The sequence below is a fragment of the Saccopteryx bilineata genome, chromosome 1 (genome assembly GCF_036850765.1).
Source record: "Saccopteryx bilineata isolate mSacBil1 chromosome 1, mSacBil1_pri_phased_curated, whole genome shotgun sequence".
Lineage (NCBI taxonomy): Eukaryota > Metazoa > Chordata > Mammalia > Chiroptera > Emballonuridae > Saccopteryx > Saccopteryx bilineata.
This window is the reverse complement of record NC_089490.1, coordinates 253,594,604-253,609,352: the sequence shown is the minus strand read 5'-3', so window position 1 is coordinate 253,609,352 and position 14,749 is coordinate 253,594,604. Positions and strand designations below refer to the sequence as shown.

At 43.8% G+C, this 14,749-nt stretch overlaps 1 protein-coding gene across 2 annotated transcripts in view; it reads left to right on the top strand.

Moving 5' to 3' along the window:
* Positions 1 to 14,749, top strand: part of SLC38A9 (solute carrier family 38 member 9) — a 60,608-nt gene that overhangs the window by 30,270 nt on the left and 15,589 nt on the right. For both annotated transcript variants that reach the window (XM_066240846.1, XM_066240838.1), the window contains 4 exons: positions 479 to 538; positions 3,783 to 3,974; positions 5,796 to 5,903; positions 13,795 to 13,901. In XM_066240846.1, the coding sequence (XP_066096943.1) occupies positions 479 to 538; positions 3,783 to 3,974; positions 5,796 to 5,903; positions 13,795 to 13,901 (467 nt within the window). The remainder of the gene's footprint in view (positions 1 to 478; positions 539 to 3,782; positions 3,975 to 5,795; positions 5,904 to 13,794; positions 13,902 to 14,749) is intronic.

The window sequence follows — 14,749 nt, the reverse complement described above, 5'->3', positions numbered from 1 at the left end:
AAAATTTTAGAAAGGTTAAGGTGGGGCATGGCACAAAAAAGGTTGGGAAACACTGCTCTAAAGGGTTTTCCAAAGTCCACCATTTTGAATGTTGATTCCCCCTTTTACAGACTCTAGAACTTGATATATAAGATGTAACTACACTTGTGTAACTCAGTGAGTGTGTAGGGGAAAAATTGCCCATATTATCTTTATTCCAGGACTTTCAATTGAATTCAGCCTGTGGGTAGATTTTTAAAACATCCTCAATCGCGTAAAAATTTCCCACAGTGGGACAGTGAGGCCGATGACATCACCCTGTGAGTGGAGAGAGCTGAGGATGGGGCAGCTGTGTTAACAGAAGCGGTCCGGGTTCAGTGGGTCAGCCAATAGTACCGTGCACTGGACCAAGAAAGATCACTATGGGTCAATACTGCAGTGGTGGTCAATGTAGCACTGCTCATTCGGTATTAAGCTGTATTTTTTCCTTAATTTTTAGATTTTATTCATCACATTAATGACACGGATACTGTACTGAGTACCAATGACAGCAACCCGGGTAAGTAGTTTGGAATTTAAAGTTTAGCTTTTTTTTTTTTTTATTCCCCCTTACTTCAAAAAGGATTTCATATAAAACTTCTAACTTTGTTTTAGGGAAGTGATGAGGGAAAAATCATTACCACTGTGTTAATGAGGATACTTTATATTGTTGGCAGTCGGTGTGGTTAAAAACAAAAATCCACAGAATGTTGTGTTAATGTAAGCTGACCAATATTTAGTTCCTATTACAAGTCCCAGTTGTAGCTCACATCTATAGTATCCATATTTGCTTGTGAATAATCAGTACTTATTTTCCAGAACCTATATCATTGCTTATTGTTTTGGTCTAGAAGCATAGTTCTCAGTTAACTTAATTTTAGACATTTGTTGTTTTAGTGCCTAATGTCTAAGATACACAAAATCTGTATCCTTTGGAGATGTTAATTTCCTAATGACATTAGTTAATAAGTACAGAAAAATAAATTAAAGACATGGCAGGGGGAAAATCTTATTAATTTCTTAGGAAAGTTTCATTAATTAATTACTAAAAAATAAACCTTTGTGGCCGAGGGGTTTATCCAGGATGGCAGTCACAGGGGAAGTGAATGTAAACACTAATATAACCTTGTGAACAGTGACACTGGTGTCAGAGACACTAAGTCCATACCATTTTGGTGGAGACACCCACTGATCACTCAGAGAACAGCCCATTCTACACAGTCTTGAAGCCTGGGACGTGTCAGGGGCTGTTCCGGGCTCTGGGGTGAAACTCACGGACAAAAGCCTCCCCTCTTTTGAAGCATCCATTCCAGGGTGTGCTCTTCAGTGTCCAATTCTGCCCCTTGCTGAACCTGTGTAACCTTTTTTTTTGTTAACACCAGAAAGTAAAGTGAGTGAAGTACAAGTCCTAGTTTTTATTTCTGCAGACACACACATACTCACTCTCTCTCTCTCTCTCTCTCTCTCTCTCACACACACACACACACACACACACACCTTTGAATAATTAGACTACAGTATTTTAATATAATTTTAAAACCTATCTCTTGCATTCTACCCCTCATGTCAACATTTTCAAGGGAGCAAGCAACATCCTTGTCTTTAGTAAGCCATTGCACTGTCGCTATTCCAATAGCAGCTGATGACACTGGTTTGTTAATATCTAACAGGATTTCTTCTGTAAGGAGTCAGTTCCTTGTGGAGTGCACAGGTATCACAGTTACGCACAGGACGTGGAGAGCACCAACAAGCTTACTTTGCACAGGGCTCACTTAGGCTGGTCCTACCACTTCCTGTTCCTCTTTGTATATTTTCAACAACGTGTTAAACAGTGGGAGCAGAGGACAGCCCATCTCAGTCAAGGTGACAGCTGTGTTAACTAGGTCCTTGCTGGGCACAAACATGGTTCCGAACACTTTACAGCAGGGGTCAGGAACCTATGGCTCGCGATCCAGATGTGGCTCATTTGATGACTGCACCTGGCTCGCAGACAAATCTTTAATAAAAAAAAATAACGTTAAAAATATAAAACATTCTCATGTATTACAATCCATTCATTTCCTACCGCTCATGTTCATGGTTGTGGGTGGCTGGAGCCAATCACAGCTGTCCTCCGGGACAACACCAAATTTTTATTGGATAATGCTTAACGTACACAGGTCGTTGTATGGCTCTCACAGAAAGCCATACATTTTAAAATATGTGGCGTTCATGGCTCTCTCCGACCCCTGCCTTACAGCAAGTCTGCCAGGCTTCTTTCCCCACTTCTCTGCCTGTAGGAACCAAGGCACAGAGGAGTCAGCGACGTGCCCAAGCCTGCGGAACTATGAAGGGACAGGGTCAAGGTTTTTTCTCCCCATCAGCTCACTTCCCTAGCCTGTGTTCCTCGGCCCTGTCAGTATTAACACAAGAAAAATTCATGTTCATTTACTTCTGTCTAGAGCCCAGAAGAAAGGGAAAAAAAATACATGCTTAAATGCTGACTAAGAAAGGAGGAGACGGAAAATGAAGTTTGGTTTTGTGGCATGCCAAATAACGAAGACAGAATAAAATTAAAAACAGAACTTAGAGTGAGCATATCCCTTGCCCTTTGAATAGGGATGAGCAGGACTGTTGCTTGGTGAGAGTATTTTCACCAGCACTGAAAGTCCTCTATAGAGAGTTGATTATTAGCAGTGCCATTTACTAGCTGATTATTAGCAGTGCTATTAGGAAGTCAGACACAGGAAAAATGACTTGTATTCCACCTACTAACAGAAGTTGCCCTTAGTAGTCGGTATTCAGAAAAATAAATTTTACTTCCCAGTTCTCTGGATAAACTTCTGGGCTCCTAGACTGCTTTTCTAAAGTGTGGTATATACTTCCAGGAGAATTCCTCCAGATTGCTGGAATTCAAGATTTTTAAGCTATCAATAATTAGGTTTTGGCAATACGATGACAGCTGTTCCAACAGTCTGCTTTTTATTCCGAAATAGTAGAGTTTATTAGAAGGAACCTGTTTTGTCCCTGGCTGGATGGCTCAGTGGTAGAGCGTCAGCTTGGCGTGTAGGAGTCCTGGGTTCGATTCCCCGCCAGGGCACACAGAAGAAGCGCCCATCTGCTTCTCCACCCCTCCCCCTCTCCTTCTTCTCTGTCTCTCTCTTCCCCTCCTGTAGCCAAGGCTTCATTGGAGCAAAGTTGGCCCAGGTGCTGAGGATGGCGCTATGGCCTCTGCCTCAGGCGCTAGAATGGCTCTGGTTGCAACAGAGCAATGCCTCAGATGGGCAGAGCATCACCCCCTGGTGGGCATGCTGGGTGGATCCCGGTCGAGTGCATGCGGGAGTCTGTCAGACTACATCCCAGTTTCCCACTTCAGAAAAATACAAAAAAAAAAAAAAAGAAGGAACCTGTTCTTTGACCTTTGTATGGGTTCTTAGTACAACAAGCAGTTCCTCTTGACTGGTATTTCCTATTTCATTGTATACGTAAGGTCAAGGCCATCCAACCCAATATTTTCTCTCTGGCAAGGGAGCCAAAGGGTTTTTGGTGGGATAATTTTATAATTTCCAGTAGAAATTAAGGATATACCCCAAAATTATCTAACATTCTTTCCCCCTTTAGTTGTCTATAGGTAAGGGATTTCTAATAGATCTAAATATAAGCCTCAATTTTTTTTCCAGAAAGAGAGAGTGTTGGGGTAAAGGCGGAAGCTGGTAAACAGGTGGCATCTGAGTGGTCGTGTCTGTCCCCTGTGCTGTCCTCTGACCTCACACTTCCTGTTGCAGTGATCTGTCCAAGCACAGAGAGTGACCGTCCAGACAACAGCTCTGCAGTGTTCTACTCCAATGACACAGGACTACAGCGTTTTGAACAATGGTGGGACAAGTCCAGGACAGTGCCCTTCTACCTCATAGCGCTCCTCCTGCCGCTGCTCAATTTCAAATCGCCCTCCTTTTTTGCGAAGTTTAATATCCTAGGTGAGCCAGGGTACTGCCGAGGGGACATGCCTCCCCGCTGGGGGAGGGCTGCCTTCTGGGCCTGTCCTCGGTGTTCAGTGTGGTCCCTCTCACGGGACCCAGCCTCTGGGTTTTCTGTGGATGGTGGCACAGAGAACAAGGGGGATGACCATTGCAAATCCAAGTCCCTCTGATGAAGAGTCACTGGGTGTCCCATTGTGTCATCACTGAGCAGTGTGCCTCAGGTCCTGGAAGACAGAGACAGGGTTTCAGGAGGAGAGAGCCAACATGAATGTTACCAGAGTCCTCACCTCCAAAGGTTGGGAACATCGGAACTTACTGAGGGAGGCTGTGGGGTATGTTTTCTGTGGCTCCTGTTTAAAGGTAGGGCACAGAATGGTCACCACCTTCGCCAGGGGTGTTACCTCCAGCACACACTCCTGCTGTCCTGCTTTTGCTCTTCCTTGGTGCCTTTTCTCTCTCAGAACACTTTTGACTCTGTAGAGGAGCAGACTTCTTTCTGTGAGCCCTGTTTTTCAGAAATTTCTGAAATTGCTGAAATAATGTTTTGGCCCTGTCTTCTCCTACAGCCGTAAGATGACAAAAGGAATCCCCAGTGAAAGCTTGGGTCTGGTTAACTGAGCACAGGGGTGTCACTCACAGAGAACTGAGGACCCCGAATAGAGCACAGGGCTTCCCCTTCTCTATAAGTTTGATCTCCTGGTAGCAGCCCCGAGTATAAAATAATTAGATTACCTATCACACTGCAGTGGTGGCTTCAGGTTTCCAGCAAACCAAAGGACAGGCAAGTTCCATCCACATCGCACTCAGCCTCACGACAGGCTGCACTGCCAAAGACACGAGAAAGGGAAGAGTTCTGGTTATAAAAGCTTTGGGCTCTTATTTTCGCCTTTCTGAATCATCTCATCTGCAAGCCTACGGTCGGGCTTAGAGAGCTCGTTCATGGTTTCCTGATTCTCTTGCCGACTTTCCTACGGGACTGATCTTTCAGAGTTAGTGTATGAACTTACGGAAGAATTGGTTCAGCAAATTGGGCAAAGCAATCACCAGACTTCTAACCAGGTTGATTATTTTCCACCTCCTGAAGGATTGTCTGCTTTTGCCCCTTGCTCTTGGTGCTTTCCTTTTAAATTTACAGCTTCTTCAAAAATTATCTTACTCCTCTAGAGACCTTCCTGGACTAGACGCCATAGTGACCGAACTTAATTCCTCAGCAGGAATCATCCTCTGAGTTTCAGACCACTAGCGGATTCCAAATGCCCCTGACACTGGGCCATTGCTGGGGAATGGCTTCTGGAGTCCTTCCCCCGGCCGGCGGGCCACCCAGCCAGTGCCTCCCCCAGACACACAAGACCCGATCGGCTGCCAAGTATTGGGCTTGTCACCTTCCTCAAACAGTTCATGACCCACATTCCCTGCTCTGTCCTCATCCACTGAGTGTCGTGACAGACTTTTCTGACCTGCCGACTGTCCCTGGTACTTCCTGTGCAAAGAAAGATAAGTGGGTTTTACACCATCTGTCTTCTCCTCTGTCACCCAGCGGCTTTGCGGCAGGCTCTGGGTGTCCTCTGCTAAACTGGGCTCGCGCATAGACCAGCGATGTACAAGCTGCCTTCCTCTGGCTCTTCCCAGGCTGGCCGCAGAAATTTCTGCCGTTTCCTGACCGTCACAGAGCTAGGTTCTGTTCTTTACGTCCCACCTGGGCGTTAGTGGGCATCCCCGACCAAGGTCACCATATCCCAGTCTTTGCTGGGAGTGTCGAAACTTGGAGTCTGTGGACATAAAAAGGTGATGGATGGTTTCTGCTTGCTTCTCTCACAGGCACGGTATCTGTCCTCTATTTGATTTTTCTCGTCACCCTGAAGGCCGTCCGCTTGGGATTCCACTTGGAATTTCATTGGTTTACGCCCACAGAATTTTTTGTACCAGGTAAGCTGTTTGAACCAGGTAAAGAATGAACGAATGACAATGATGTGATCTCTAGATTGTAGCTGTCTTTGACTATGCCATTTCTAAAACAAGTAATTTTTTTTATGATGATCCTTTAAAAATGCTGTCATGGTGAACACAGGAGCTCAGTGGAAATTTCTGTAGTTTTCCTGCCGTTGGGGCGAACCAGGGCCCTTTGTCATTTCTGCCCGGGAGCTGAGGTTCCTACACGTTCCAGTGCAGTCGGAAAATCAAGGACACATCGTCTAGCCTTTTCAGAGAAAATATACCCCTAGGATTTTAGAGACTGAAAACATGGGTCAGTGATTGATACTATGTGGATAATACGGCTCATTGGTATCATTGTTCCCCTTCTGGTTGTTTTTTTTTTCCCCCCATACTGCTGTTTTTCAGGCTAATGGTGATTATTAAGCATTCCCTCCCTCCTTTCCCATGGGTATAACTTGGCAATTTTTTTTTAAGTTTCACCCGAATTTAGAGGTTTTTGGACATGATGAAAGGATTGTGAGGCAATGAATAGATAATGCTAAGTGAGTAGACAGACAAGAAAAAGAAAGCGACTGTTACACTGGTGTCTTGAGAATGAGTGAGGAGACAGACAGACTTCTGTTGCTGGGGTAGAAAGACAGCTTTCTTTCTTATCGTCACCTGCTGGCCCGAGCGATCTAGAGTTTCAGTTCCCTGTTCAGTCTCTAGTGTTGCTGTCCAGCGGCCGCAGGTGTCTGCCACACCTCTGCCTGTCCTGTGATCACCCTCCTGGGTTCTGCAGGTGCACTGACTTGTGACCATTGGAAGTAGTTGTTTACGTTAGTTACCATGGAGAACAGGGTTCACGGCAGCCGGCTGCGTTAGCTTTGATTTTTTATTTTTTTTTACTGTAATTAGAAGCCTACAAAGACTAAAAAGTCAGTGTAGATTCAGGAGAAAGGAAGTCCTGGGACTTGAAAGGTGTCCTTCTCTCCCAGAGGGTATTTAAAACTGGACACTGATAAAAGTGGCCCCTCTAAGCCGGTTCTCCCATTGATTGATAAAAAAACAGTCTAGGTTATTAATTTCTAAAATTAGGTTCATTTTGATTTTAAATCTTCATTGAGAAAAGCGTCTGCTAATGGTAGGATGTGGGAGGTAACTATGAGGGGAAGGAGAAATATTTATTTAGAAAGCAAGAAAGAAAGCCTCTTTGCCTGGTTATCACGCATTTATTTTACTTCCCATCTAAATGACGTGAAGAGGAGGATCGTGAGGACCGTGGAGGCTCGTGCTCCTATATTTATGGTCCTGAAATAAACTACTTGATTGCGATGAGAATTTCTCAAAGAATGGAAATATATCATAAGTTCTTTTCCGTAAAAGCTAATTGAGAATCTAAACTGTCCTGATGAAGAATTCACATCAACTTTAGTTCTGATTGAATCTTTTATTTTGTGAGTATGTGTACTCTTGTTTTTAAAAAACAATCTTTTCTATGCCATAGATCAGTGGTCCCCAACCTTTTTTGGGCCACGGACCGGTTTAATGTCAGAAAATATTTTCACAGACTGGCCTTTAGGGTGGGACGGATAAATGCACAAAATAAAATTATGCGACCGGCATAAAAACTGTGGTATTTTAAAATATAATTGTCGAACTTACGAGACAAGCGTCAAGAGTGAGTCTTAGACGGATGTAACAGAGGAAATATGGTCATTTTTTAAAAATAAAACATCATTCAGACTTAAATATAAATAAAATGGAAATAATATAAGTTATTTATTCTTTCTCTGCGGACCGGTACCAAATGGCCCATGGACCGGTACCGGTCCGCAACCCAGGGCTTGGGGACCACTGCCATAGTTCTTATCACCCTTCCTCTCAGGCAGTGGAAGACTAACGAGAAAGAGCCCACTCTGGCACTTCACCTGACCCTGTCCTGCCCAGAACTCAACTTTACAGTCTCGCCTTCTTCCTCCTAAAACCACATGTCACCATCCTTTTTACTGAACCATTCCTGTGTTCCTGTCGGTGTAAAACCTGTCTCCTGGTGTCCGCAAAACAAAACCTCAACTGACTCGTGTTCCTTCCTAGCAAGTGCCTCTCTCTAGAGAAGGCGTCTTTCAGAGAGTTGTCCACTCGCTCTCTCCTCTTCTCCTCCCATTAGGCCTCGAACTTGCTTCCCTTAGGCCTCTGCCCCCATCTGTCCCCTGACGACCAGCGACTCCACCCGCCTCATCCAGTGACCAGTTCTCACACTCGTCCTGCTCAGCCTGCCCACAGCATGGGGCACATGTGGTCACCTCTGCCATCTTGAACACCAGCTTTACTTCTGAAACCCCACTTCTCTTGATTCTTTGATATGACTGCACCTTCTCATATTTCTGACCTCTAAAGCAGGGGTCTCAAACTCAACTCAGCATGTGGGCCGCAGAGCAAGATCACAGCCGTTCAGCGGGCCGTACTAGGTCTACAAAAGGCAACTGTTACGCAACACTTTTCTCACTGCAGTTGAAAACAAAAAAAAATCAGTACAACAAGCACAATCGTACATGCAGTTTACTCAGTGTCACAAAACGACCAGAAACTGTAGTTCGCATCACAACTGCTGTTAACTAAGCTAATATCTAGCTAGGATGCTAGAGAAATGAAAAATACAAGTAGGCCCCTAGGCTTACTTAATTTTATTCAAAATATTTTGAACTTCCTGGATTAGTCTGCGGGCCACACAAAATTGTTCACGGGCCGCATGCGGCCCGCGGGCCACAAGTTTGAGACCCCTGCTCTAAAGGATGACATCATCTGGGCTTTGGCACTCAAACCTCTCTTCTCTCTATCCTTGTTCCCTAAGTCATATCATCTGGTCATCTGGCTTTGTGTATTGTCAGTCTCGCATCCCTAGCCCAGATCTCTCCATTGACATCCATACTCCTATCCACCTGCCCCTCCCTCATCCCTATCTGGAGAGCTGCTCGTGTTGCGAACTGAAATGTACAAACACCAAGTTCTTGTTCCCTTTCCTGTCTACCCCGTCACACCTACTCAACTGGCTCTTCCTCAGGCTTCTCTATCTCAGAATGTGGTGGCCACTGTCTTCCACGTGATCAGACCCAAAACTTCAATTATACTTGCCTGTTCTTTTTTTTTACCCGCATATCTGCAAAGCTTATGAGCTCTACTTTCAAAATAAATCGGGAATCTGACTGCTTCTTGTCATTTCTACCAAAAAGAACTGTGTCAAGCTGCTGGTCTCATGTCACTGTCTGCACTGCCCCCCCCCCACCCCCCATCCCCTGCTCTGCACCTAGCAGCCCGGGTGATGTTTCCCACACGCCACCTTCACAGCCTGTGACAGTTTCCCGTCTCACTCAGAGTAAGGACAGATCTACTGTGGTCTGCAGGCCCTGGGGCATCTGACTCCTGGCTTCCTCTTCGATTTCATCTCCCACCATCCAACATACTCAGTCCACTCCAGCCACACTGTCCCCCTCGCCACTCATACCCTGCCCAGAATCTTCGCACCTCCTGATCTCTGTGCGTAAGGTGCCGGTCTTCTCTCAGGCACACACTCAGTGGCCTCGAGAGACTCTCTTCACTTTTCTCGTGCCTTGTCCGTGCCGCATCCTTAGAGCTCTTCATCACTGACGGATCTTACATGCCAGTGTCCCGGTCCTGATAGAGTTGGAATATTGAGGGGTAGCTAGTATTCTCATCGACTTAGTTCCTGACTTTCAGGTAGAAGGGAGCAGAAGTTAAGATAACAAGGGATTTATCCAAAAAGGGTTCCCAAATCTATTTGGCTCTTGAATTTGGACAGTGAAAGTTCAGGTAGTGAGGAGTAAATAGTAAGGCATTTATTTATTGTTTGTGTGTCTGTCTCCCCTGACTAGAATTTTAGCTTTCTGAGAAAAGGAGTGTTCTTCGTTTTGTTTTTTATACTTCTCTATTCCTATTGTATTCCCAAGGCCTGTAATGTATAGTATTTAGTAAACAATCGTTGAATGGATAAATGTTTTTCTCTCTACTCTCTACTACAACAACAGTAAAGAAGTAAATAAGAAACAAAGAGATTGTAGAAGTGAGGATCTCAGACAGGAGATGGCAGGTGGTTGGTGACTGACAGCCAAGTGCAGAGTGTGAGGACCTGTAGGGAGGTCCCAGCACAAAGAGGACCCGTCTGAGCTCCCCAGTCCTTAAACCTCAGCATCAGAAGCATGTGGGTAACTCTGAAAGCACGGGTAAGGAGAGGGCTTGACATAGGAAAATTCCTTAAAGGTTTATATCAGGAAGAGCTAGATGTAACCCTCCCCCCTTCCCTCCTTATCCTAGCAAGAGGTAAAGACACTGAATCAGGCCCTGCATTCGAGTTTGCCAAGCACATCAATGGCGGGAAGAAGGCTGTAGTCTCAAAACAGGGAGCAGGTGAAAGGGCAGATGCTGAAGGGGGAGGGAGCCCCTACTCCCTCCTGGCACCCCTCCAATTCTCTCTTTACTCCTTGGCTCCCAGGATGCTGACAGCGTCGGATGACAGAGTCTGGTGCTAGAGAAACGGGCAAGCCCAAGAGCAAAGACCTCGAGTCTCAGATATTTGGGTTCTTTGATAGAACTACAGAATGTACTCCACCGAAAAAAAGTAGAAAATCAAAGACATTCCCAGAATGGTGGTGAGACAGCTATGCAGCCGTCCTATGAGCAGCCAGCCCAGCGCACAGCAGCTAGACGTAAGGCATTTATTCCAACAAAAAAACAAATTGGGAAAGATTATTTATGTTTCACAGATAGAGTGGAGTTTTACCATTCTTTTGGAGAGTTTGGGGAGGAATGATTGTTCTCCAGAAAATTAGGCGGCCATAAAGGAAGAAGTCAGTGATTACATCCCAAAAAACGGGCAAACATACATATTTTTATATAAGAAAGGAAATGTAATAATAATACATGCTATGAGTTAACTATGAATAATAGATAATAATGATAAAAATGGAAACATTGAATATCGGTTTTGCAAAGTCACAATTACTGTTCTATTGCAGACAGAAGGGGGGAAGCATGCGTGGCGGTCGTGGCAGAAAAGTAGTCAGCCTCCTGACCGACGGTTTGAGGAGTATGCCCAGAAATAAAGAAAAAGAAGTGTAGGCATTTAGGTTGAAAATAAACTAGAGTATAAATTTAAAGTACACTAAATTATTAGAGTTAGAATTAGTACAGGATTCAGGATGGGAGTAAGGAAACAAGAGAGTCTTGGTTTTTATTACGAAAGTCTTGGTTTTTATTTCGAACCTTGTAATACCTTTAACTTGTAACAATTCATACACATTTAAAACTGCAATCAAGATTATATTTTTTAAATGAAAAATTTTAATGCTTGCAAACTGAATTGAAAGAGATTTCAGACACTGATTGTTCAAGAATTATGGGCGAATTTTCCCTTTGATAGCATCATTGTGTTCATTCTATAACAAGGGGAAAATTTTTTCTCATGTCGACTTAAGAAACATCCAAACCTGTAAAAAATTTTTAGTTTATTTGAGCTGAACAGACGATAACTGTGGGAGAAAAATGTCCACGGACTGAGAACTCACTCTCGGGGACGGCAGTTCACGCTTGACTTTACACGTTACAGTCAGAGGAGGGGACGTGAGGGGCACATGGAGTCCGTGGGCGGTAGATTAGGGGGCGGGGGAGAGCAAGGCGTGGAGATCTCTGGGCTGGATAAAGAAGGAAAGGGGAGACACATCCTTCTCTCTCATCGGGGTACGGGGCAGTTCACAGTGAGCACCGCAGTGCGCGGCGATGGTGTGCGGAGAGCAGGGTCACAACCAGGGGCTCTGCCCTGGTAAGGGGTTGTGCCCTGACGGGTCCGGAAAGGATGAGGACGCTGACATTCCGTAGGCGTGTTGGCTGAGATGCAAACCGACTGTAGGCAGACTCAGTGAGGGTCAAGACTGACCTTTGTCAGGGAAGATACCAGCCTGGGACACGACCACCTGTCCCGACTCGCTTTTAGCTGGAAGTTTTCATTTCAGACCAGCCAGTGTGGTCACTTTGGGTCTCCGAGTCTGCAAGGCCACCGTGCTGGCCTCCCTTGAGCGTGTCAGGTTAAGCATGTAGCCCCTTTTTCATCCGTACTCACCATATATGCCTTAAATAATTTTATTACTCACTTTCTAACGAGGAGCGGATTACATTTCACCACTCACCCGTTGGTACTTAGTTATGCCTACCAGTATCATGCAATTTCTCTCTTCTTATTTTTATGGGTGTGTTTCACCTTTGTTTTATTTTTGCCTTTCAGATTTATTTTGTCTATATACAAAAGTGCGCACCTCATAAGTACACAGCGTGATTAATTTTCACCAAGTGAACACATGGGATACCTAGCACCCAGATCAGAAACAGAAATTACTAGAATCCCCCCAGAAGACCCTCTATGCTTCCTACCGCTGGCTATCGCCCTGCAGAGATAGCCACTGTTCTAACTTCTAACCCCAAAGGGTAGTTTGCCTGGTTTTTAAACTCAATGTAAGTGGAATGTGCAGTGTGTAATCATCTGTGTCTGGCTTCTTGCAACCAACCAACCAACAGGATATTGTGATATTGATCCATAGTGTTGTATATATTTGTAGTTCATTGATTCTCGTTGGCATTTCACTGTAGAACTACACCCCAGTTCGCTTCCCTTTTGCTGCTGAGGGTCATCTGTATGGTTTCCAGCAGTCTTCATTCCCATGAACGTGGGGCTGCTTTCTATGGAGCGTAAGCCTAGGAACAGCTGTGCTTAGGTCAGAGGGGATGCTCATGTTCCCCTTATTGATAGGTATGAACTTACTGTTGCAGTTTTGTTAGTTGACTCCTGGTTGTCTTGTAATGCCTTTCTTCCTTTGCAATTCTGATGACTTTGAGTTCTTACTAAAGAGATTTCCAATCGTTTCTCCAAAAAGGATATCTGCAAATAATGTCCTATGTAAATAATTTTATCGTCTTTCCAAAATTGGTCCCTATATTATTATTCTATTTGCTCTTCTTATTTCAAAGTAACTTTGTGTTTATTGCAGAAACTTTAAAGAATATAGGTAAGTCGTTAATTTAAAATGAATCCCTTTAGCCGGAGATCGCCCCTAGTTATGCTTTTGACTGACCCCCCCAGTCTTTCCTCTTTGCACACGCACACACCCACTTTTTTAAGTAAAAGTAAAATCACACTGTACATGTTGTTTGAATCATGAACATTTGCCGTAACATAAATCTTTCTCTAGTACATTAATTCTCACATACTGCATGTCACTGAACAACTCATCATAATGTAGCTATTCCCCTCCATTGAAGACGTTTATTTCCAGTGTTTTTGAGCAACGCTTTTTACATTAGCTATTAAAACATATGAAATGACCAGTTCTCCCTTCCATGAGTCCTTTTCTGAAGGCATTTTTCTAGCAAAGTATCACAAGAGGAGGGGCTCTATAGACCCTGGATTTGAACTTGCTTGCCATACTGGTTAGGCGGCTTCAAACAGGAATAACTGACACAGGGTGGGGCAAAAGTAGGTTGGCAGGTGTTTGTATGGAAAATAATACAATAATTAATAAATAATGACACAAGACTCAAGTCTGTGTTCTGCATGCTCACAACTGTACATTGACTCCTGCTCTAAGTGACCTCCAGCCAGAGTAGCTGGTGAAAGTCCCCACGCAGCAGTCATTTCTTGACTCCTTCCTTTCCCTTTTCAAGTAGTTTTCTCATGTAGAATGCTAGCCTTGAGGCTCACTGCAAAGATGCATAAATAGTCTCCTTCCCTGGATGAACAGAGACAACTGGTTTTTCATAATCAACTTTTGGCAACTACATTCATTTTCTAGTTGTCAGTTTTAATATGGTTTCCTCCCCCCTTCTCTTTTTCTCCTAGAGATAAGATTTCAGTTTCCACAGTTGACTGGAGTGCTTACCCTTGCTTTCTTTATTCATAATTGTATTATCACACTCTTAAAGAACAACAAGGACCAAGAAAACAATGTGAGTAATTATCTGAGGAATTGATTTTTGTTACTGGATCTTAATTTTTAAATGTAAACCACAGAGGAGTGGTCAGCACACTTTTACTGTAAGGGCTCAGAGGGCAAATATTTTAGGCTTTGCAGGACATGTGATCTTTGTTATATTAACTATCCAAGTCCACTGTTGGGGCACGAAGTGCCATAGAGACTCTGTAAACAAATGGTGGTGTCTGTGTTCCAAGAAAACTTTATCTACCAAAACAAACAATTGGCCAGATTTTCCCATGAGCCATCGTTTGCCACTAGTGGTGATAACATCTTCCAAAATACTCAAGTGATCTAAAAGACAGGAAAAGGGAAACCAATAACAGATGGCACAAATAGAAAACAAATAGGAAGATAATAGATATGCACCCCATAATGTTGATAATTACATTAAATAAAAATGGTCTAAGTACTGCAATTAGAAGATAGGGATTATCAGACTGATTTAAAAAATAAAACCTAACTGTAAGTTGTCTATTAGAAACTTATTTTAAATATAAAGATATGCCATACAGAGAATGAATATGAGGCAGGTAGAGTGGCTCTTTTAGGAGGTAGGTAGACTTCAGAATGAAGAATATTGCCAAAATATAGGGGAGCATTACATAATGATCTTTAGGGATTGATTCATCAAGAAGGCACAATAATCCTAAATGTGTGTGTACCTGATGGCAGAGCTCCCAGATAATAAAGCAGCAGTTGTCAAAACTGGAAGGAGAAGTAGACAAATCCACAGTTATAATTGGAGATTCCCTGACCCGTCCCTTAATAACTGAAAGAACAAATAGAAAGTAAGTGAGGTTATAGAAAACATGAAAACTC